This window comes from Bombus fervidus, chromosome 4 (genome assembly GCF_041682495.2).
Source record: "Bombus fervidus isolate BK054 chromosome 4, iyBomFerv1, whole genome shotgun sequence".
NCBI classification, from domain to species: domain Eukaryota; kingdom Metazoa; phylum Arthropoda; class Insecta; order Hymenoptera; family Apidae; genus Bombus; species Bombus fervidus.
Genome location: NC_091520.1, coordinates 1315714 through 1340562, shown reverse-complemented (window position 1 = coordinate 1340562; position 24849 = coordinate 1315714). Strand labels below are relative to the sequence as shown.

At 35.6% G+C, this 24849-nt stretch overlaps 2 protein-coding genes and 1 long non-coding RNA gene across 7 annotated transcripts in view; 2 read left to right on the top strand and 1 right to left on the bottom strand.

Moving 5' to 3' along the window:
• The window catches only part of Tsp26a (Tetraspanin 26A), a 183850-nt gene that overhangs the window by 150251 nt on the left and 8750 nt on the right, over window positions 1-24849 (bottom strand). The window lies entirely within an intron of this gene.
• Window positions 4785-8733, top strand: LOC139986743 (SET and MYND domain-containing protein 4). The gene is made up of 3 exons (XM_072002310.1): window positions 4785-5069; window positions 7236-7958; window positions 8416-8733. Exons 1-3 carry the CDS (start codon window positions 4910-4912, stop codon window positions 8706-8708), a joined length of 1176 nt encoding a protein of 391 aa, XP_071858411.1. The 5' UTR covers window positions 4785-4909; the 3' UTR covers window positions 8709-8733.
• On the top strand, window positions 8805-10300 carry LOC139986564 (uncharacterized). Of its 2 annotated transcripts, XR_011799678.1 has the most exons (3): window positions 8858-8960; window positions 9031-9341; window positions 9872-10300. It is a non-coding gene; the product is annotated as an uncharacterized lncRNA (long non-coding RNA). The 2 variants fall into 2 exon arrangements; XR_011799677.1 differs by having other exon boundaries at window positions 8805-9341.

The following is a 24849-nucleotide window of genomic DNA, read 5'->3' as shown; positions in this document are numbered from 1 at the left end:
TGATTGAAAAAGAAGGAAAAAGGGGGAAAAAGTTTAAGGACCCATTTACGTGTACAAAATGGAATACGTAAACGTTCGGAGGAGTAAATAAAAGTAACAAAAGACAGAGATTTGTGAGTTAGAAAACTGTGTGTCCAAATTGATGTAAATAGTCATTGCCACGCTAATGATTTTTCTATGCATTTCTGGGAAATTTCACGACATAAACATATCATATCTAGCGAATAAAACAATCGTCCGTTGTAGTTTTGTTCGTTTCCAAACTACAGTCGATTTATCAGCTGATCTTTTCGTTAATTATCTTGAAAATGGTTCGATGTTCGAAAGAAGAGAAGATAAAATATAACGAGTTAGGTGAGTTGGGTCATTATCGTATTCACGCGTTTGAATTCATTTGCAACAACTTCCCCAAAGTTTATTGGGAAAATGACGAGGACATTTCTTGAATTTTCCAACTTCAGACGATGCCAAGAGATGGCCATCTTTTAACCTTTTCGCGAATACGTAACAGTTAATTTGGCATAGAAGTTTTCACATTGGGAGGTTAGATTTTATTTAAAAAATATCAGTACCCTTAACATCTCATAATGTACGAATGTATGACAAAAATCTTGTTAACCATGATACTCTCAATTACTTTTTCCTTTGCTATCTCTTCGTAGTAGTAGAAGCAGCAGAATTACTTTAGGTGGTCATGTTATAAATGGAACTGGAACGCTTCGAGAGATAGGAAAAGATAAAGCAAGCAGCAATAGAACAGGCAAATGCAAAAGGATGCGATAAAGTATAAGACAGGAGGTAGAGTGAAGGGAATCGTAAGAGACTGAAATCTAAAATGGAAGAATGCTAGAAGAATCGAAGGCAAAGTGAGAAAGCAAAGAGGAAAAGTAGGAAAAAAGAGAAGGAGCAGAAGAGAAGGGGATATAGAACGATATCTGGAACTTATTTCCATTTAAAGTAGACTTTACAAAGTGGCTTGCAATAAACATAGCTGCACGTTTACTGTCACAATGCGAACACATGTATCTTCCTGCACACTACTCGATATTGCAGTTCTATACCAATACCCGCATGTGCAGTTCCTTGTAGACTTCGATATCTACCACTAACAAACAGGAACAAAAATGTCTGCAGAAAAACGCTTCGTCCCTTTATGCATACAGTCAGTAAGAAAAATCTACATATAGTCTTGAAATAAAAAATATTATCAGCAAAAGCGTTAGCTCAAGGAATTCTTTTAACGCACTCAGACACGCATTGTTAAAGTGTATAATACAATTTATTCACTTTCACGTTTATTAAGAGAAAAGAAGACTAAAGAAACGTTAAATACACCTGTTGTATCTACGCTATCGCTGAAAAGTATGCAGGCATGTGGATATTTTTGACAATATGTACACCGTATACTTTATACATATACTATTTAGTCGACCACTCGCGGAGAGAACCGATCGATCCCTTTATTTCTGTTAGGATAATAGGACTGGTTCAATTGAGTATACACCGAATTAACACGTATAAATTAATGTTTATTCCAACAACTTTGTATAGAAGCTAGTTACGCTGGTGCGTATGTGCAAGTTAAGTAGGTGATTGATCTGAAGGTAGAAACCTGGTAAAGATACGTTGACTATTCTAACGATGAAGAATAAGTGCCATTCAGTGTCGATGTTGCGGCGGAGGAAAGCTAGCGATAGGTGTGTCTAGCGCACGGGACCATCGGATTTGTTGATGACAATTTTGGTTAAAAAAGCGAGGGCAGTAGACATTGGTTCTGATTGGATAATAAGAAGGTTGGTGGACTAAGAAGGGTCTTAGCCGCCCTCGATAAAAAGTTGCTAGTGGGAAGTATCAGACGTGAGAAAAATTAACTTTCCCGTGTCAACACGCAGTATACAATAAACTTTTGTGAACATTTAGGTAAAAAGATATTTGTCTGGTCTGAAGGACCTTAGTTAGAAAATTCCTGAGATTTATGGTAGGTCCTTAAGCTTATTGAGGGTACGCAGTAAGAACGTGTCTGGATGCCCCTTTGCTCAAGGTGTGTGGCCTGGTTTAGGTAAAGAGTCGGCCTACGTAACATATACTTACTTTACTTATACGCTTGATTACTTTAATTCATCAAGGGCCAACGTTGCCATAATGCAACGTTTAAGTTGGAAACTTTTTCGATCAATTTATATTATCGAATTCTGTTCTACCGTGGCTACAAAAAGGATCCAGGGATCCTTTTTCGTCGGATCCTTTTCCCACTTAGATTCTACGATTTTACAAAATTTAAAGAAATTAAAATATTTTTAATAACACGACAAATTATTACTGTAGAATATTTACTATAGTTTTTAATAGATGAAACAAATCTCTGTTTAAGTTCTATATCTCCACTCGTGTTTGTCAAAATATAAATTTGTATAAAAATCCAAGTTCTAATAATCACCATAGCTAGATAGAGTAATATACCATAGCCCGATTAGGTTGAACTTTGAAAGTCGATATGCAATAATAAAACTGGCATTCGTAATCACCAAACTATATAGAACTGTTTAATTACTTGACAAACTCTTTATATTCAGATTCTCTGGGTATGAACGCTGTGACGTGTGATCTTTCCGGGACTCATCAAAATTGTAGAATGAAACAGAAATAAAATATCAAATTGAGTCTTCTTTTTCTATATATGCATCCATCTATAATATTTATAATCTATCCATCTACGATAATAAAATTATGAGAAGAAATACATATGAAAGAATTGGAAAAGTTTATTATTTCTCATCAAGCGGAATTATATATCGTATTGAGTACTTAAACTCGAAAATAAAGGTTTTTGCAAATGTCTTCGAACTTCGCGAGGCTGCAGTGTGCAAGAGTCGAAAAATAGTAGCCAAAAAAAAAAAATACTAAACAAATTTTTTCTCTTAAGATGACAAAATGAAGTAAATAGGATTCAATCGTGTCACTTGACTAAAAGAAAAAACAAGGTTGCGATTAAAATATTGCGTTAACGCACAACATTATCCTTTGATGGATTAAACATTAGATGCATTCCCAACATTTTCTAGAAAAAAAATTATATTTTCAACAGATGTTATTTTTCATTTGTTATTTAACTTTTTAGATAAAATCACGATCGACAGTGATAATGGTTTATTTGTATATTGAAATTCCTAGATCAAAGTGGAATGGCAGAAAACTTCGCTGAGATTGAGGATCGTGCGAAGGATAAAATAATTTCCGGAACATGGGAGCACATGAAGGAAGGATTCCAATGCGATGGGAGGAGCCGGCCAACCGTTCCTAATCGAAATCCGGGACGAGAAAGGACAATTATTGCTGCAGATTAATAATTTCACTATATAGGCGAGCAGCGAAATCGACGAAAATGAGTCTTCTGAGAAACTCTCCTGTCCCCTTTCCTTCCCTTTGTGTATCATAAAATCGATCTATTTTATTGTTTTATTTATTGTCTTGTTTCTACAACCGGACACGTGAAAAATTGCGCTAAATGTTATAAATCTTCCCTAGGAGGTTGACAAAAAATAATTGTGTTTTCTCTGTAATTTGCTTTAAATCATATATGTATGAAAATATACAGTCAGCGCAAGAAGTATTCGCACGGTACTTAACTTAAACAAAAATGTTGTAGAACATCGTCCATTAATAAAATTTTAACAAATAAAAACGTGTACGTATCCTTACAAGTCTGGAAAATAATTTTCATAAAAAGTGGCATAGGAAATCTATATTAGAATGTGAATTTTTTTTTTTAATTTGTACAATAATACCTAAGATACAATAGCACGAAACTCAAAATTTTATTTTAAACGTTGACCCAAATCTAGTAAAATCTAGTTTAAAAAAAGGGAATGAACGAATTATAATGCAAGACAAAGTGAAATATTGTAATATCGTGGATTGCCTAAGAAATATCGAGTGAACTATAAACAAATTTGCGAGAAAGCCTAAGTGCCAACAAGCCGAAAGGGTCGGGCAATTTCAATGGCCCAAATGGTCCATCAAAGTATCGTCGGTCCTTTGGTCGAATGGTTACGCGGAAAAAGACGTATGTGACCGTGATCCGGACGGTTACGGAACACGTACGTGGTGGGGATATGAGAAAAGACAAAGGGATGCTTAAGGGAGAAAGACGAATTAACGTGCAGTCGTTAACTGAGAGTCGAGCTGTGAGGAGTCAGTAAGTTGTGAGTCGACAGTTGAATCTAGTGAAAGTCGCCGAGTTGTTACGAGTCATAAACTGTTATTTGTGAATAGATCCATCTATCAATAAATTTATCATATAGGATAGAAATCATTGGAAATCCCAATTTCTAATATTTCTGAATAAATAATTTTATAATAATAATAGGTTTATTTCATAAAAACTGCCTGCTAGAGATATCATTTAGAATTGCACAGAACAGTGGTATTATCTTATATAATTTACAAATTCATCTACATAGCATGTAACTGAATTTACTTGTTCATTTGTGCGAACACTTTCGTCTTCAGTTTCTATGAGTATTATAATTATCTGTAATTACATAATTTTTCTTGTGTCTGTGTGATTCACAGCATTTTCTATAATAATACTTTACAACCGCACATATGGAGAATTTTATTTGCAAAAAAATTTGGTACACGATACTTTTAAAAAATATTAATATCCGACATCATTTGGACGTAACATATGTGTGTGTGCATTTTATAAAATTGTCACATAGAATTATCAATAGAGACGCAAGAATGGGGTGACTGATGAAGCTACGATATATATATATGTATACGTACTTATATCCAGAATCAAAAGAGGATCATTCCTCGGCGTGACTTCGACATCGTTAACAATGATTAGTGCGGAGGAATAACGGGAACATTTTTATTTTGTTTTCAGTAACTTTTAAAACCTATTATGGATTCCTTCGAAGAGAAACTTGCATTTTTGTTACATTCTGATACAGCTAAATCAGACGAAGATCGATTGAAAAAGTGTATCGATCAACTGTTCGAAAATCCGATAATAATTGATGATACAAGATCCATAAATAATGCTATAATGTTTAATGCTAAGGGTGAGTACGACAACAAGCGTATATTATATCAATTATATTCAGATTTCCAGATATTCACATTTTCTTTTAGTTTTGTACATTATACTTAGTTTGGTATAAAACGTATTATGCGTATATAATACAGTGGTCTGTTTGTTAAATTACGTATTGCAATTTTTTCATTGTCGGTACAGCATTGAACGAATCAGTGAGTTTTGTATTAAATATGACTTATAAACCATCAATTGGTGGAACAGCTTAGTCGTTATAATCACATAATTTATTATGTACAATTTACATATTATAAGTCATTATTAACAAAACTAACTTACTATAATTGATTGACATTTGTGTCCTTCTGTAAACGGAAGTATACACCCAACTATTATATCGTAAATTTATGATACTAGAATGCCAGGAAATATACACATATATATGTCGGAGATGAAAGGACAACGGGCCCCCCGTTGGAACTACTTGAAAAACCTCGATACTGTAACATTTACGAAATAACCCAGACACAATCATTCGAAACTTGAGACAATGAGCTTAGGCTCGAGGCGACAACTTGTCACCGTGCGTAGCCACGGTCACGGGATGAACGTTCCACCTAACAGAGAAGTGCCAATATTATGAGACACACGTTGCGTTAACAATGAAACCCCGAGCAGGAGCATGTCGCAGCTACGCGGGTCTGCCTAGCAACGGCGGCTACAATTTTGTTGGTATCCCCGGCCAATATTCAACGAAACGAACGCGATCGTAAGAAGAGGAAAGTTTTTCGTCGGTCTTTTATTCTTGCGATCTCCTTGGAGAGTTACACATCGTTTTTAGCGTCACAGCGAACGTTACTTTGTGCTTCAAAATATATTCTAAGTTTAACAAAGAGTTAGCCCGTGGACCGTAGATTCGTCATATCGAACCTAAGGTCATTGTCATTAGCGTCTAGTTACCGCGGCCACTTGTCGATCTTGTATTACCTATATCTGCGATAATAAACGCTATCTCGATTGTACAACAACGATGAACAACCCAGGCGAAGATTCGTTACAAGCCCAAACGGCAACCCGACATATAAAGATCGAATACGATCATAAACTTGGGTCAAATTTCAGTACTCGATTTGAAATTTTATCTTTAGAAATGGTAACGCTATTTAAAACACTGTCTTAACTTCTACGAATGAATTAAATATCTGGCCACGTAATATTCTTCATATTCGGACGAGATATCGTGCAATTGCAATGTCGTTCATGTTGACGTTTGAAACGACGTATTTCAGATATCTTTTCGTTGGAAATTAAAATATCCAGTCCAAAGACTCGGATAAAGGACAGTTGGTAAGACACAGCCCGCTTATGAATATGAAAACAAATAGCTGTCGCTATTCACACTGATAGATCTAACGCCGCTTCGTCTAACGCTGATTGAGGCTTCCGGGAAAAAGCTGTGTTCGGAAGAAACAGCCTTCCATGAAGCAATGTTAAACGTATCAACAAATTCATATATACTTTAATGTGAACTTTCCATTCCTAACAGTTTATAATTAAATTTTAAAGTATTCGTTTGCTTCAATCAAATGAAATTTCGTTCATACGTATACGGAATTGCATGATCATTTAATTTGAGATTGGCGTAAATCCATTTTCTGTAATCAGTAGTCAAACTGTCGAGACGCTAATAATACATTAAGTGATGTAGATCCATTCATGAGCCTGAGAAAAGATTCTGATTCAGTCGATTCCAAAAAAAAAAAAAAAAAAAAAAAAAAAAAAAAAACTGGTTAGTGTAAGAGCCAACCGCTAAGTGTAACAGTATGAATAGCGACAATCAAGGTCTCGAAAGCCTCAAAAATCTGTCATTCGGAATGTTGAATGAACGAATGTGAAATGTTGAATGAAAACTGTAGTTATGAATTTCGATTAGAAATGGAATACTATGCAACCGATGAGCGACATTTGATTGTCATATTAAAACACATAGACGTGCGATATCTGGTCCGAAGCGTATCGCGATTAGTCGGAAGGAGCTGAAACGTTATATCGAAATAAAGTCTTCTCCAACATTTATTCATGATCGATTACAAGTCAGTTAAGAAAGTGCAAAAATTCATATTCACGAACACGTTGAAGAGAAAATAATCGAGAAATGCAGGAGTCACATTCTTGTTTCATTTTTTCGGAATAGCACGCACAGCCATGTCGAACAAGGATTATGAAGGGGCTGCCGACTTTTATACGAAAGGATTGCAAGAGGTCGTCCCATACTGCGAGGTATCAGCAATATTATACGCAAATCGTGCCACGGCCTTGGGACGTCTTAAAATGTACGAGGAGAGTTTAATAGATATCGACAGGGCGATCAAAATTTCTCCCAATACCGAATTAACCAAGAATTTCAAAGATATAAAGATGGAATTAAAAAAAGAAGCTCCTCGTCCGAACACGAATCCAAATAACAGAAATCACTTCGAGGATATACCATCTCTATCGCACGACGAAAACATAGATATTTCTGGTATGAGCAATGCTGTTTGCTTGTTTCATCGTATAAATTATGGTATATATTTTCAAGCCACGAAAACTCTACGCAAAGGAGACGTCATTTTAATCGAGAAACCACAAGCAACGTCTTTCTGTCAACCAGACGTTGCTGTTGCCAATATGTGTCACTATTGCCTAAAATGGTACAGAGCATTACTTCCATGCGAACAGTGTAATAGCGCGCTATATTGTTCGAAAGAATGCCGTGCAAAAGCATACGAAGAATATCATCGAATCCAGTGCAACTCTAAAAACTTTCCAGATGATGTTCAATTTGTAATAACCTTGCTTATGAAGATTACGGAAAACGGTAAAAAACTTACAGAAGCCATTAAATACTGCGAGGAGCTAGATACTATGAATGCAGGTAATGATAATTTATTAACTCGTAATTCACTATTACGCCATCATCGATATATACATAAATGTGAATTGAAGTTATTAGCTTATGCAGAGAAAGAACATACTCTTCAACGTTAATTCTTTTTTCTTTCTGTATTACTGTCTTGTATTTTAATAATTTCTCTTTTACTCGTAATTGTATTTTATATATCCGCGATAGAACTATTATTATTAAATTGCGAATGTTCCTGCATTTACAGAGAAATTATACTTACGTAATACAAAAAATGTACAACATATTCCAAATAGAATTACCGATCGTAATATTTTAAAGGTGAAATAGATCTCGATTCAGTTTCTGTTTCGTTCGTTGTATTCGTAAGAGTGTGAACTTGCACGAGCATCCATTATCAATCAATGAAGAAGAAATTTGTATCGTCTCGTAACTTCGTCGTTAACAACATCGTTTCAATTCTTAACAGATCCGAACAAAGAATTTTGTACGATACGTGATAATTTGAAAAACAATTTGAAATCCGTGCTCAATTTGAGTATATCGATGAAGAAGAATGACAAGAAAAATGAAAAAAATATAACGAAATCAGCCTATATCGCTTCATTCCTACGAAACCAGATCAATTATCTGCAGGGATACAAAGATATCTTAGGTATCGCTAAATTATTATTCCGATTATTCTACATCTTCCATGCACACGCCTCTCTAGTGAGTATCAACCAATTTTTAAGTGCATTTCTTTCAAATCGCTGCGATTAATATATGATTTTATAAAATACATTCTACAGTATGTAAAAAGTCGCTGATTGAATACATTTTCATGTAATAGCTAATAATCATATTTTCCAGTACACTAGGTCGAATGACAGAGAAGAAGTAAGTAAAGTATACATTCTGTATTCCTGGCATAGCTTTGGTCGTCATTCTTGTCATTCGAATACATACTCTCTCATACATAAGAATGGCGTAATAACTGTACACGTACTTGAACAGATAAATAAAGGAGAAGAGGTAATAAATTTCGTCTTTCCGTTGCTATTAACCTGTGAAATAAAGATTTGTCTAATGAAGTACTTTGCAGATAACTTTTAGTGTTCGATGTGATGACCAAATCCCAAAATTCCGAGACGACTATACATACAACTATACAACTATACCACGAATAGTGTTCAAAAATATATCTAATTGCTCGATTTGTGAGTTGTGTTCTACTTCTAAACTTGTGGTTGATAGGAAATTAAGAACAACGAAAGTATTGGAATGCCGCCTATGTAAACAGCGATTCGATATCCACAAATCGTGGGAAATGACAATGAGAGAAATCGGCAGTGTTTAGCAGCAGAACTCTTGAAATCTGCCCTTCCAGATATCTGTTTGGGAAAGCGGGACACTGTAAGTATTTCAAAGTTTATTTACACAGGTTTACCTGCAAATCTAAATTTTGCCCGCGTTGCGCTCGATTGAGCTTGAAATATTTCATCTCAATTTAACATACGTGCATACAATCAGTCGCGAAAGCCTGCACAAATAGCCTATCGAATTTTGTGCGTCTAATTTATCAAAGAAATTAAACGCACATTTTGTCACAGAATTATCTATGCGTAACAAATTTTCCTGGATAGAGATTACTGATTACGTAGGAAACTGGCAAAAACTATTTACAAAACATTATTCTTAACTTGTAGTATTACTTGTATCGTTGACTTAATCGTAAAGCAAACTACAATCTATTAAGAAAGATGAAGAATTGTTATAGACAGTGTTCACCCTATATGTATGCCTATTAAATGAATAATATCATTTCATCAAGCTAATTAATCTTCGCTTCTTACGTAGTGTGTATCTTATTCCTTCCTTTTCTGCCATCGTTTAAATACAAATTAATTTATATTTATTGTTTTGACGACTCAACTGTTTTTCAGCTACTGGACGACCTATACCGATTAATTGGAATTTCGTAAATGAGTCCTGTTCCTGATTATTATACGAGGATGCGGGCAAAATGCATAACAACCTTAATCTTTCGTCTTTTTAATGCTCTCTTAATATTATAATATTAATTTTTTACTTCGTATTATATTTTAGTGGCAAATTTAACGTTATACACAAGAATTTTCATTTCTACTCTTTTATGCGGTGTTTATATTTGGTTGCTTATTATTTCTATATTTATCCGTCTTATTTCCTTACATTATTTTATAATTATATTATAATTCGATACGTTACAATATTTCTTATCCATACAATTAGTTTTAACAAAACAACATTAACATACCTATATATAATGTTAACTACATATTAACTTGTAACATTATTTTTAATATAGTCTAATAAAAAATATTAATATTCATTTTTCTCCCACTGTATTCACATTCTTATGATATAACAGACTTAACCACTTAACACACACGTTTATAATTATTCTAACTATTCGCACTTTATGATTCACAATGGTCAAATGTAAAATATATATTCATGTCTTCGTGATTCGCCTAACTCGATTAAATTCCCTTGAAATTTAAGATACATTTATAAATACAAGCAAATTCTATGCGGTCGATGTGAAAATGGATATCGCGTCAATTATTCTTTTGAACATGTAAAACCTCCTGATATTGCAGTATCTTTGTAACAACATAATTCTTTCGATATAAGCGAATGAATTATATGCACGATACGCAGTCTGTGCTTCGTAAAATATCAATGTGCAATTATAAAACAAGAGGCCGAACAAATGCTTCGGTATATTTCTAATCATCTAAGTCGGCTATCGATACAGATTCACCTGCCGTTCTACTTGCGATGCAATTAGGCCAAGGATGAAACCTAACGGCCTGAGTTGACGAAGCTTCGCAAGGTACAACGATCTGAACTCTCCGCGATCTGCCTTTATAGTTCCAAACTAAGATAAATGCGAAATCTTCGATAAATTGGCAAAGTAAATAAATTAACGGACTAAGTCATTAAGTATGATAAACGTATCGTATCCATTGTTAAATCCTTGCAAATATTACATATGCATACAATGTAAGCTTACATATACCTAGATCACATGTGCATGTCTAATAGGAAAGTCAATCAGAGAGTGATTTAAATATAAACCGGGTTTTGTAACTTTATATTTCAGTAAAATGTTTCAAAAAGAACAGTTCGGTTATTTTTCTATGTATTTTCCTCTCTACATTTCCGCCGCGGGATTGCTAATTTTTTCATCCCAGTTTCGTAGAAAGTGGAGGGCTGGGTCAAGAGCCAATTACGCACGAATTGCTCTACTTCTTCGTGGCTGTTGAAACGTTGTCCTCCTAACGCCTCTTTAAGTGGCTATGATTTTACGGAACTTTAACTCCTTCCGAACGATGAAAACCACACTTCCACGACTAATATTAATCTTCCAGCGAATTTCGTCGATCGTTGTGCATCGATCGTGCTCGATCGGTTGCCCAACAGCTTCGACGTTTGCCGGCGTTACCCTCGTCTCGGGGCGTCGCGGATGCGATGCGTTTTGAACGTATCGACGTCCATTGGAAACCGGTTTATGTCTCGCGAACGCTTGGCTTCTAGATAACGTGTCATTCCCAAACCGTAGTCGCAATCTATGCAAAATTCTAGTGAATTTTATGCAGCCAACCTTTAGAAACTTAATAATTATGCATCGTGCGACGGAAGATGGTACTGCTTTCCCGCTCATTGAGTTGTGTACCGAGGAAACGGTAAATAGAGCACCACGTGGGGTGGAACGTCTTTAAGACACGCCTATTTGAACTCCTACGCAGTTCCATCTGGATAACTGACACACAGTGCAGATATGGCGTGCGCAGTCCGGTTAATATCGTAGTCTTTGGATTGCTGATACAAAAGACACAGTTGTTGTACGTTCTGTTGGTGGAATTCTACAAGTGAACTCTAAATATTCACCACGCGACGACAGAATCACCACGGAACTGTACCAGTTTAAAACATTTAAACTTGTTTTCCCTAAAATCGTGATCTTGAGTTACATCACTGTTTCAGCAAATGAGCGATACGTACAGACCCTCGTTCATAAATGTTACAACTATTAACTTCAAGCGCGACAATAAAAATTGATCTGGGTAATAAAACGACTAATATCATATCAATAATCAAACGACCGGATCATAAAAATTTGGGAAAGTCATTCGTAAAAATTATAGAAAAATATAATAAGTTTGAGGTTTCATACCCCTCGAGATCTTATGATTCGGACCACCCTTAGAAAATTTATTTAGATTCGAAATAAGGAATAAAGTAAAAGGTTCTTTCGCTTCACAGCCGAATAATGAAATGGTTTACAGAAGAATTATTTCACCTTCGAATGAATTAACGTATAATTATTTTAGAACAATTTGCGGCCATATAAAGTTATACATGTTCAAATATAATCACGGAGTGATTTAAGCAGCTCATTTAAGAAGCCACCTAATTTCATTCGTGAAATATGAATTTATAGAATGCATGAAACCATAGAATAACATATACAACACGCGATTTGAGGTGGATTATTATACGTGTTGGTTTATTAAAGAGACGAGTGATAAAATTGTAATAGTCGGTGTATATCACTTTGACTGCCACGCCAAAATCACATGTTTCACTCAAGACGTCGCGGGAGTATTTTTATTACTCAAAACATATAATGGCAAAATAATAATAAATCGATGATGTAAGACAATATTCTTCCCCAATGGACCGTTTATATTATTGGTGGTCACTGGTGACCACCGTGGCGTCTTGGTAACAGTTGATAGCGACGTATTATAACAAGGCTTCGATTATTTCAACAAACCATTCGCATTCGTTCTTTCGTCGTAAGCAAGACGTCCAGAATATATTGTTGAAACGTGTAGAAGATATTAGTAAACGGTATTTTCTCATTCTATATATAATAGTAAGGCATGTTCACGCTTCTAATTTCGATTATGTGATTATAAAGCAGCATTTACGATTATTTTCTAAGCTGTGTTTATAATAATATTCGTAGATTACCCCTGAAAGATATGGATGCAAACACAGTGCATCGTTAGATGCAAGATTTGTTCTCATTTGTTTCTTTATATTGTTGTTCTAAGAAAAATGTTTAATTGTTCAATGGGGTACTTTCATTTCAAAGTATCTTCTATTTATCGATTATATTCAAAATGCCCTAACTGTCAATTTTTATACAATTTTTACAGCTGTAAAAAGTTCAAGCGCTCCAATCACCAATGACCACGGTGGTGCCTTGGTAACAAGAGAAAGGAGAAACCGTGGTCGGTCATATATGACCAACGTGGCAGTCAAAGTGTTAAAATCACTTTAAATACAAATACAGAGATAGTTTATACCGGTGGTAATCGTCGCTGGCTCAATGCTACTGATCAATTCTACGCTCGCTATAATGATCGTCCTAGAGAGCACGTTCGTCTGTTTGTATCGATCGGTGGTATTGTAAAAAGTTTGAATGTAACTCCGGTTGACGATTACAAACAACGGCGATGATATTTTGTCCGGAGTTTGTTTACCTTTGAATCTGGCAAACCAAAACTACGTTGGCAATCCAAAGCACAACAACACGAGTCTCTGCCGATTGGAATCTTCCATTGATTCATGTGCCGCTATAAATTGAACATTTAACAATACAAATGCCAAAGTTAAAGGAAACAGAGTTCGAGAAAAAATATTGAATTTTATCACTTATAGGATTCTTATTACGTTGTAGAACATGTGGATTCTCCCCTGTCTGTGCTTCCATCGATATAACCACAAAAGTCTTAGTAAGACCCTAATGATTTTTCATGTGAGTCTCATTTTCTTTAATACAGTGTAGAGCTCCTTTATTCGAGCAGCCTTTATCCAAATACCCTAATATCCGGACATTCTATTATCCGACCGCTCTATTACTCGAACATAATATTTCCCATGCCTTTTTCCGTTTCAGATATGTTCGTATTTTATTAACCTTCGCGTAAAATGTATCCTTTGCTTCATGCGATGCAGTGAATTCTGATTAGAAGAATTTAGTACGAGACTGATAACTATCGGAAGGAAATACGACACAATTGAAACACTCGAATGCGGTGCGAGTGCAACAGAATTAGTAAAAATACATGGCGCTGGAAAAGTTGCAAACACGGACATTAAAGCGCAGAAACATGATACTGAAAATTATGCGAAGCACGTAGATTCCATGGTAACGGTAGGAAAGCTGCAAATATACTGATTGTGTAAATGACTTTACACAAATGGAAAAAGCAAACGAAAGTGATAATGATACGATGGCTTTTCATGCCGAAACATTCGCGGAATTTGAAAAGGAGCTGGGATGATTTAAAATACAAAATAAATGTATTTCGATACAGTTACTTGTGTTGAAAGAATTACGTGGCCTAGCAGCCAAAGAGAGTGGAATACATACATTAAAAAACAAAACTAGTAGTAGTTTATTCGTTTCAGCTTACTAGCCCAGAAATTCGACTTGGTTACATAGGTTACAATATATACATTATTTTTATAATTCGTTACCGAACCTGCCTTACGTAATTATTTATTTCCTAGCTTTCTATTCTGAAATTGCCTTTGGTTTGTTATAAAACACTTTTCTTTTTTAGAACTAACTGAAACTATTTCATTGGTTGCTATTTACACTTCACATTTTGCACAGCCCCCTTCTTGGTTCACCTCTCCTCCTTCTCTTTCTCCCTTTCCTCCCTTTTTTATATTGCTAGCCATTCGACTACTTCCGCCCTTTCTTCCTCCGATAGTATTTGTCCCATGCTCAGGCTTGTCCTATCAATTTCTTTCCACTTCCAGTGTTCGAATGTCCCTTCACTGCTTTTACGAAATAAGCTCCTTTCCTCTTTAGTCCTTCAAAATTTACGTGCATTTTCCAAGCTGTCGCGCCCTGCTCTTGGCAATTACCTTCTCCCCCCCCCCCATTCCTTCTCAGCCCTTGTTCAAAGAAACTATCGTTAATTTCTTTAATTTATTTAATCTCAATGCGCATTTGAATAAACGAAATTTCATATCACAAAAATGATTCTTCCATTATCCGAATAGTTTCGTCTGCCTTATCCTGGATAAGAAAGGCTCTACTACATATGAAATGATACAGCGACGGTGAAAGGAAAATTGGAAGAGAGAAACGTAATGTAATTCTACAAAACTGATATATAGTTGACAAAAGGGACGAATGCATAATATAATTGCCCGTTCTATAACAGACGAGTGTTTAGTACAGAAAAATTGCTTAGTAGAAATCTCACTTGTATATACATAAGCGTCAATTTGAAACTTTCCTCTGTCCGCCAGTGTATATGATACAATTGCTTAAAAATAATGCTGCTTTAAGTAGTCTGGAAAGACTTTTGCGCCAACATCAATCTCTTGTTGACACAACAGTGGCCATTGTGTTCAATGTGCTTGAAAGTTTCACCCCAACAGAAACAACTTCACTTTCACGAGGGTCATAATGAGTATGGAGTGAAACGGGGGAATGATAAACGGAGGGAAATGAAATCTGCGTAAAAGGGCGAGGCTAACGCGACGTACATGGGGACAGTACGGTCGATCAAACACAATGAATACGGCACACTCGCGCAGAACGAACCCACCACCAGCCGTGGCAAAGAAGCTTTAAAAATTAAAACGAATCGCTGAACTTGAATATAATTTCACACGGTACTTTTCATGCGGAAGAGGTATGAACATCTTTTTCAGCGGATTCTCAATTATGAGATAGTATGTAGCTGTAAAGTACTAAAGTGTCTCGAATTTACTAACTCGTATGCCTTTTTATTTATTTGTTTATCAAGCTGTAACAACTCCTCATGAAGACTCGCGTATGGTTCTACATTAGGGAAACTGGGGTAAAACTGAGATCATAAGAATAAAATGATATAACTCTGAAAATGATATACTTTACTCGCATAGCAGTATACTTAACTTACTGGGTCGTTCTCGCCCAGTAATTTGAAGTAATTTTTCATTTCCTCCGCATTTCTGTCTTAAATAAATTATTGGGGGACTTTTTAAAACTCGAAAACCTAAAGAAGGCTGTTCAATAAAGTTGCAGACGGAGTGTTAAACAAAAATTGCATGTGTTGTTTATTTAGCAATATTTTTATCGAACAGTAGACTAAATTAAATTTTTACAGAAAGAACATCCTTAAAATGATAATTTTACATAGACAAATTTACATATAGGTACGAATTGTAAATTCATATGGAATGCGAGTGTATATCAAAGTTACAAGATATTCACTGCAAAGATATATTTATTAAAAAATGAGTCACATTAAAACATCGAAGTTTATTAATATGTAGCGGCACATGAATCAGAGGACGGTGCGAATCGAGATCGACTCATGTTGTTGTTTTGCCTGGGGACATTGACACCGTCTTGACGTACTGTTAAAGTACTGACGTACTGTATGTGAATACAAAGGAACGCGTGGATAAATTGTAAGGTAGAAAATATATATGTCGGAGATGAAAGGACAACGGGGTCACCCGTTGGAATTACTTGGAAAAACCTCAATAGCATTCACGAAATAACCCAAACACAGTCATTAGAAACTTGAGACAATGATCTTGGGCTCGAGGCGACGACCGGTCGCCGAGTATAGCCACGGTCACGGGATGAACGTTCCACCTAACAGAGATATGAAGTTACATAGCTTTCCTTTAAAGAATTGGCCGTATCGACACTTGACAATGAAACATTCCAGCGGCCACACACAGACCCCATTCTTTGGATAACATGATCGCCAGATGCCGACGCATCATTCGCAGTTTATGTTCAGATAGCCTGATGAACCGTTACAAATCTTAGGATTTGGTTAACTAAAGTCCATTAGATTGGCAAACAGTCTTTATTATATCAGCCCGTATATCTGTCACCTATTGCGGCAAGATACGGGAGATCTGCTTTCCTCACGTACGACGCTTCCCGCTAGGAACTCTCTCTCAAGAGCGGCTAGCATCCTTTTCTAACCGCCAACATGGAGATTAACCAATTAACAGCAACGTCTATCTCCCTCACCCTCCAAGCGGAGGCTTTCTTTGAAGAATCCGATGACCTCGTGCCCTTAGGCACATCCCACCATAGTTCTCCTCTGCAGCGTCGTTGCGACGGAAAGTCATTCCTTTTCTTACAGTCTCATTAGTTAGATACCTAGTGTGTTTGTACGACCAGCGAATAATCTACGTCTTAGCAAAGAGTTAATCAAGCGATCCTTGTATCACGAGGAGTAAGTCGAGTTCGACTTAGACTTTGAAGTAAAGTAGATCAGTTATCCCGTGGGCCGTGGATTCGCTATATCGACTCCACGATCATTGTCATTATCGTTCGAGTATCGAGGCCGGTAGTTTATCTTGTATTTGTGACAATAAAAGATATCATCGATTGTACACCGACGATGAGCGACCCTAACGCAGATTCTTTACACGCCTCAAATCCAAGTGTTAACTCCAACCCGACATATATATGTTTTGAATATTAAAGTGTAAGTACAAAGTTTGGAATACAATATGAGCTGGTCCAGATCCGCACGCTAGCAGCGTTACCCTAACTGAAAAACCCTGAAGCCAACGTTGCATGTGTACTGTTTATGGTTTGAATTCGACGCAATCTTTTGTCTATGCGCTGTCGATGGCTTCAGTGCTTGAGAAAACTAAAGACAAGATGTAGAGTTTTCTTAGAAGTGGTGATCACTTCAACGCGTACAAAACGTAACGATAAACAAACTCCGGGCAAAACAACGTTGCCGCTACGCGCAACCATCAATCGAAGTAGAATTTAAACTTTCTGGTACTCTCCCGACCAGTATAAATAAACGAACACGATCGTTAAGACAATCAGTTAGTATCGAGCAATCTTATAGCGATTATTATCGAGCGAACAAAGGCTAACTCTGTGCTGCAAATAGTTTTAAATACATTTGACTACACTAAGCATCAACTCGTCTAGTCATTAATCAACAACACGTTTAATCGTCTTCTACAAATATACGCAATGCAAATTGACTACGTGTGTTTGTGATCTCTGCGAAACATACACTTGTACTAAATATTTCGTAAAAGTTTTGCGATAATCGAGTCTCGTAACAGTACTAATGAAATTTCGAAATGTTCCGTATAATACACGTAATACATCATAAAACGCATCTACAAGCATTCAAACACTTTCGTGAGCCTGTGCAAATTTGTCAATTTTAAATTAGATTTAGAAAATCAAAGATATTGATCGTTCATTAGCTGAGGAAATTCATATCCAACGAATAAATATGCATTATGGTTTAGAATTTACTTATAGTTTAATTACTATAATATGCGTGAGAGTTTTTCAATAATTTTTTTTTTTTAACGGGCTAATTATTTACTTTTGACTGTCACTGCATTATACAGTGACTAAAAAAAGTATTTGTACAGGATTATATTTACCGCAGTCGATATACTAATTAATTAAGTATATTAAATTTCCCATCATTTGATATTATCGGATATTTCTATATGATTACAAAAATTTAATGCTACGAAAATGAAATGTGGAACCTGATAAAAGAAACGCTTCATTGGAAAATAAGGTTACGCACAAATACTCCCTGCAGCCACTGTGTATGCTTTAAAAATAAATGAAAATGACTTTCTCGTTACTGTATGATTTAACCGACCTTTTATTACGCAAGTATACTTCGTGTAAGTAGGTCAGGTATGGAGGGCTGGATGATGCGCTCGGACGCATAAGGAGGGTAAGTGCACTTATACTGTTCTTGCATCCGTGTCCTCAATTGTTGATGTACCAAGTCTATAGTTCAGTATTGGATGAGATTCGCAGACATCCACGTAATCAGTCAAAATGTGTACCGCATTAGGAAATTATTTCAGCAAATAAGTATTACGTACGTTATTTTAACATTTATTATTGGTACAAGTGGTGCGTTATACAAACTTGTACAAGAGATAAATGAGGTGCGTTCATGTGTGAAAAATGAAGATAAAAAAGTGAGCGCACACGTCAATTTATTATTCATATTTTTTCAATTAACGAACAGCCGATTCTTTGCATTTTTTCTTTTTTTTTTCTCATTTGTAAGGTACTAGTTGATCAGTAACGTTAACAATATTTCACATTTTATTTCTTGTTTGTTCTTAATTGCGAATTCTTTTACTCGTCTTTTTATCTCATTCTATTGATATTCGGAATTTATATCTAGACTTATATCGTCGTTCGTAACTGTGCGGACGCTTTATGGATTTATAGCAACAATACCTGAATTCTACCAATGTGTACAAATTAATTAGTAATTAGAAACAACATTTGCTACTTTGTTATAGAAGGGTACTTTTTTCAGGCTACAGATCTAAATTACCTATCAAAAATATAGCAGTAATGTATTTTTCTATTTACTATATATGTTGCTATATACATTTACTATTTAATTATCATTGGTAATATTAACATCGAAAATAATCCCATCAGTTTAGCACATTATTCTCAAACCGACTTACCATTTAAGAATGATAGAATCTAAAGATAAGAGATCTAAAGAAAGAGTTGCTCAAGCAGCAAAATAATTCTATAAAGTTTGACGGTTACAAAAGCCAGATTTATTATCGAATATTGACTCCCAAAAATCAATTTAATCATATTATAACATATAGTAATTGTTACGTCGCGAGGCTTAGTATGGATCGTGTTTCTAACCGTCTCTCACGGTCCTCCAGCGTCATATACGAATCGTCTCATCTTCCCGACGGAACATACAATGTATCGACGAGCGCATGGTTGCCGCCCGGCCGCGAGTTCCAGAAACGTCGATTTCGGTCTGTTCTTTATTTTCACAAAAAAGTCGGCATACGTGATCATCGGCGCGAGCGGTGGCGTGATCCGAGCGCGGTGGGGGTCGTCTCCCCGAGAGGACAAGGAATTTATCCAAGGGCAGTCAGTCTCGGTTCAAAATTCATATTGCATACATCGAAAGCCCTGACGAATAAAATCGCTAGTCTAACGAATATCGAAAAATATCAAAAGTCAAGTTCTCGGTGCTCTACCCATCAAATCGATCAACCTTCGGGTCAATCGATTATTGTACTTTCCGACACGACGAAGTCAAACAAGATCTGTCGACGCAACAAGTATTGTAGGCTGGTTAAATAAATAGATATAGATTATATAACTGTAGATTCCAGTTATATTCAAAACCAAACACCCCTATTATCCTATAAGAAATAAGACGATCGTCCTGCTCGTGGTGTCGATTCGTTTAATCGTAACGGGAATTTACAACTCCCGTTGACGCGCTTCAACGCTACCGCGTCTCCCCGCGACTGGACGAAAAAACAGTAATATTATATAATTAAATATCATAGTAATTCCATCAGTAATTCCAATAGCCACGATGCTTATAAAAAATGAAATTATTGCAGTTTGATTTTACCGTAATATTGTTAAAATGTTGTAATCATGTAATCTAGTTAAAATAGCGATAACGTGCATACCTACGTTTGAAAAATGTATTAAGTTGTTTGATGGCATTTGTAGCAGCTATCCATTATGCATTTTTGCCTCCTGTTCTCGATCACTATCTTACAGAACGGTAAACGATCTGACGCGGTTTATTAAAGAGACATCTGATAAAATTGTAATAGTCGGTGTACATTAAAATCACTTTAAATACAAGTACAGAGATAATATATGTCAGTCGTAATCGTCGCTCGCTCAATGCTACTGTTCGACTCTACGCTCGTTATGCGACTGTATGTCTGGCTATAATAATCCTATAGACCACGTTCGTACGTTTATATCGACCGGTGGTATTATAAAAAGTTCGAATATAACTCCGGTTGACGATTACAAGTCAGCGCGATAATATTTTGTCTAGAGTTTGTTTACCTTTGAACGTAGCAAACCAAAACAACGTTGGAACTAGAAGGCACAACAATACGAATCTTGCGATTCCAATCTTTCGTTCTTTCGAAATTTAATTACTTCTCCCTTACATTTTCTATTCTCTTTCGCGGTACGTACCTATTCAGTTTAGAGAGACGTGACTGGTACGCCCCGAGACTTACTATAGGTCGTATTCCTAACCGTCGCTCGTGGTATTACAGTGTCGTAGACAGATCGTATTATACGACCGACGAAAAATATACGATGTATCGATAAGCGCATAGTTGCCATCAAGCAGCGAGTTCTAGAAACGTCGATTCGCCTTCGGTCCGTTATTTCATCTACACAAAGAAGATGGCATACGTGATCATAGGCGCGAACGGTGGCGTGACCCGAGCAGAGTGGGGGTCGTCTGCCAGAGAAGACAAAGAAAAAAATCGAAGGGCATCAGTATTATTTGAAGATTCAAACGGAATGCATCGAGAGGTTCTGACGAATAAAATTAAAGTCGCTTAGTTTAACGAATACATCGAGAGATATCCTAAAGTCGGGTCGAATTCTTGTAACAAACGAATTGTATTCATCGCTAAATAATTTGTGACGTGTGCATTATAATATTAGATATTGTTAAATATACAAGTTTATGTTAACACTGTTAATTCAGTGTTAGACTCATTTCAATTACCTCTGTTATCTTAATCGAAATAAGGGAACGACTAATTCGCGGCGTCCATTATCCGAATCGTAGCGAGAATTTACGTCTCTCGCTGACGCGTTTTCCTCGCGACCGCGTCTCTCCGCGAACGGTCTTAACAGTGATTTTGAAAAAAACACAACGAATTTCAGAATCTACTCACTATACACACTATCACGTGCATTTTTGCAAATAGATATAGTTTCTAGCTGGTATCGAGTTAATCGCAATAACTCGATATGTTTAAAAAATTGGTTAGTTCATAGAGCTAAGAGGTTAGTCCAACCTCAAAGTATCGTGTTGGTTTAATCGGAGCAAAAGGTTTACTTGGTCGGAAATGCATTTAATATGTAGTTGCGAGAGAGGATACAGTAATAATGTTCTTCATAATATTTTCCGGTGGCCGGAAGATAGGGTTTCACGCACGCATGCTACACTTATTCGTCCATGTAACTCACGACAAAGGGTCATCGAACCCTCTTTCGAGCATAAAAAGCTGCACCGACTGTGAAAATATATGCTGCTCGAATCCGGATAAATGGAAATCGAAGTAAAAAAACTGCAGAACATTTCGATTTCCTTTTTCTACTAGGATTTATGGCTCGTTAATTCGAGCCAATTAATGGCGCAAGATCTTTGCTCTCTCTCTCTAACTCTACTCGCCTGGGTAGCTGAAAGAAGTGGAGTAAGAAAAATAAACGCAGTTCTAGAATTACATTTATCACTTTGGATCACAGCTATGACATACCGTATTTTAGTACGATATTTTTCTTATTAGTATCAGTTGCTATGTTTGTTTTGTGGGTAATTAATCAGTCAAATTCATTGAGACGAATAATTGTAATTAGTGATAGATCGAAATACGTCGCAATTAAGTTCGAACTTGGAATATTCATTGACTAGATTCGGATCTTCTACAAGTGTTTTGAAAAAAAAAGAAGCTGTATTTTCAAGTAAACTGCAAACTAAACGCGACAGATTCGAACATCCACGAGAACCTACTTTGGCAAATAAAACAAGTACTTCCAAGTAGAATTGAAACGAACATGGCAGAAATTCCCCGTTCACATGAAATCATCTTTTTAGGCTGGTGTTCTTAAATAATATAAGTCGGAAGTCAATCGGCGTAAATCATTTTTCATGGAAACTTCTGAACCCTCCAATTACAAACGTTCGAATAAAATCTACAGGAGTCCTGTTTATTGTTAATAATTCCTACTATAATTTTCCCATTTGTTCCAATGAAATAGTAATGTCTTTCTAATTCTCGTGATTCGAGTGATACTTGCAATATTAGCTAATGTATGGTTATATATTACGTAGATGCATTTCTCATTAGAAAGCACCAGCACAGAGTTGCGACGTATCATTTCAAGGAAAAAGATCATTCGTGTGTTTCTACCTAGTGTGCCAGGGATACTTTTTCCACACAGGAGTGTTACTTCCTCTGTTACGAATTTTAACTTAAGGTCTCGTTATGAGTAGATTTTCAAAACTCGCGAGGTTCGAAACCAGCTTGTGAAGATCGGATACTTGGCAAGTATAATCAACGAACCGTATTCTCTTATCAGCAGTATTCTAATCTCTTTCTTTCTTAGAAAACGTTATACACAGTACGATTACTGTTGCAATTAAACGTCAAAAACAGTTTATATATTATACGAAGCTTATTATATCGAAGCTGGCAGTCGAATCCTACGAAATGGTGCTTGTGTATTAAATTTGATTTCAGTTTATGGATATACAGGGAGTCCCAATTTTCCTGACCAAACGTTGTCATTATATTCCATAGGCCAAGACAAAAAGAAAATGTCATATAGACATATGTCATTGGAAGCATCGTTAAAAAGAGTTATAACAAGAAGAAACGATATACGAAATGAGCAGTGACAAACGTGTGTTATTACGATGCGTTATTACGATGCAAAAAGTAATAGTCAGAAGGTATCACGATGCTTTTATAACTTCAACGTCTGTATTCCACGATTCCATAGTAATAACTGATATAATCTGATTTTAAAATTTCTTTTAATTATATGTAGTTTCCCAATGTTAATTTCCATCAGTTACAAGTTGCAGACATTGCGAGAAAAATGGAAAAGATCCACTAGAAGATTACTATACTTCGTTACGCAATACGATGACCTTAATAGATTTGTTAGATTTAATCACATAACAGCGACACCATGAATGCTTCTAAAACTAATAGTCATAATCCTTCTTATATTATACGGAAGCTGTTTATAACCGGATTAATAAGACACGACACCATAAGGTTCGTGATTACTGAAATACAATATGGAGGTGATATATCATTGTTCTAGACACTAAACCCAATGTACACAAAAGTGTAAAAAAATGTACTTTATTCAGCAATAAAAAGTATTTGCATATCCTCATTTTCCTATGAAGTGTGTTTTTATTAAATTCTAATTTCATTTTCATAATATCAAATTTCCATGGCTTAGACGCTGTGAAATTTCTGCTGTCCTTGTTGACCTCTATATGACCCGAAAAAGATTTTATATTTCAATAGGTATGGAACTTTATTTGGAATTACTTTTTGTGTATTCCAGACTTTCTATGAAGAAAATAGTTCAAAAAGGAAGATATCCGAAGAGATACAAAGGCGAAGAAGAAATTAATTAATATGTAAATGTTATAGTAATTACATACATTGTGCAGATAATTCGCAGCAGCCACTTTATTTTATAACATTACAAAGTTCATTGTTTTAATATTATTTATATTTCCTTTTCGATAACAAGTTATATCGATACTTAATTTGTAAAAAGTGGGTTAATTTGTCCTCTGTAACAGTAAGTTCCAAGTGACTATTATATTGTTATAGCACTTAAGAGTTACGTAATGATTAGAAAGCGAACCGACCGTACGGTCCGTTATAATATGGTACGTCTTATGTTACGAATTGCTGTTTATTCAATAAAATTTCTTGCAACGTGGCTTTCGTATTACACGCAGCTGTAACCAAACTGCAGGATAAGTCTATAAACTAGTAGTTTAAATGATACGAAATTTCTACTGTTCTACTTTTCGGTTCTGTATGATTCGAAATAGATGTTACATTTCAATAGATATTGGGGAATTTTACATTGTTTTTAAATATTTCGTTTCACTATTCAATGTAATTTTTCTATCTTTTTTATATTCCAGATTTTTTGTGAATAAAACAGTTCGAAAACAGAAGCTATCTAAAGAAGCGAAGAGGATATACTTGGATGTAATTAATTATGTAAATGCAGAATTACTCTATAATCTATTACTCTATAATCTTACATTATTAATTAAATATAATATTG

Coding starts and splice junctions, on each gene's coding strand:
- LOC139986743 (XM_072002310.1), top strand. CDS start 4,910: ATGGATTCCTTCGAAGAGAAACTTGCATTTTTGTTACATTCTGATACA. Junction 5,070..7,235: donor TATAATGTTTAATGCTAAGG/GTGAGTACGACA, acceptor TTTTCGGAATAG/CACGCACAGCCATGTCGAAC. Junction 7,959..8,415: donor GCTAGATACTATGAATGCAG/GTAATGATAATT, acceptor AATTCTTAACAG/ATCCGAACAAAGAATTTTGT.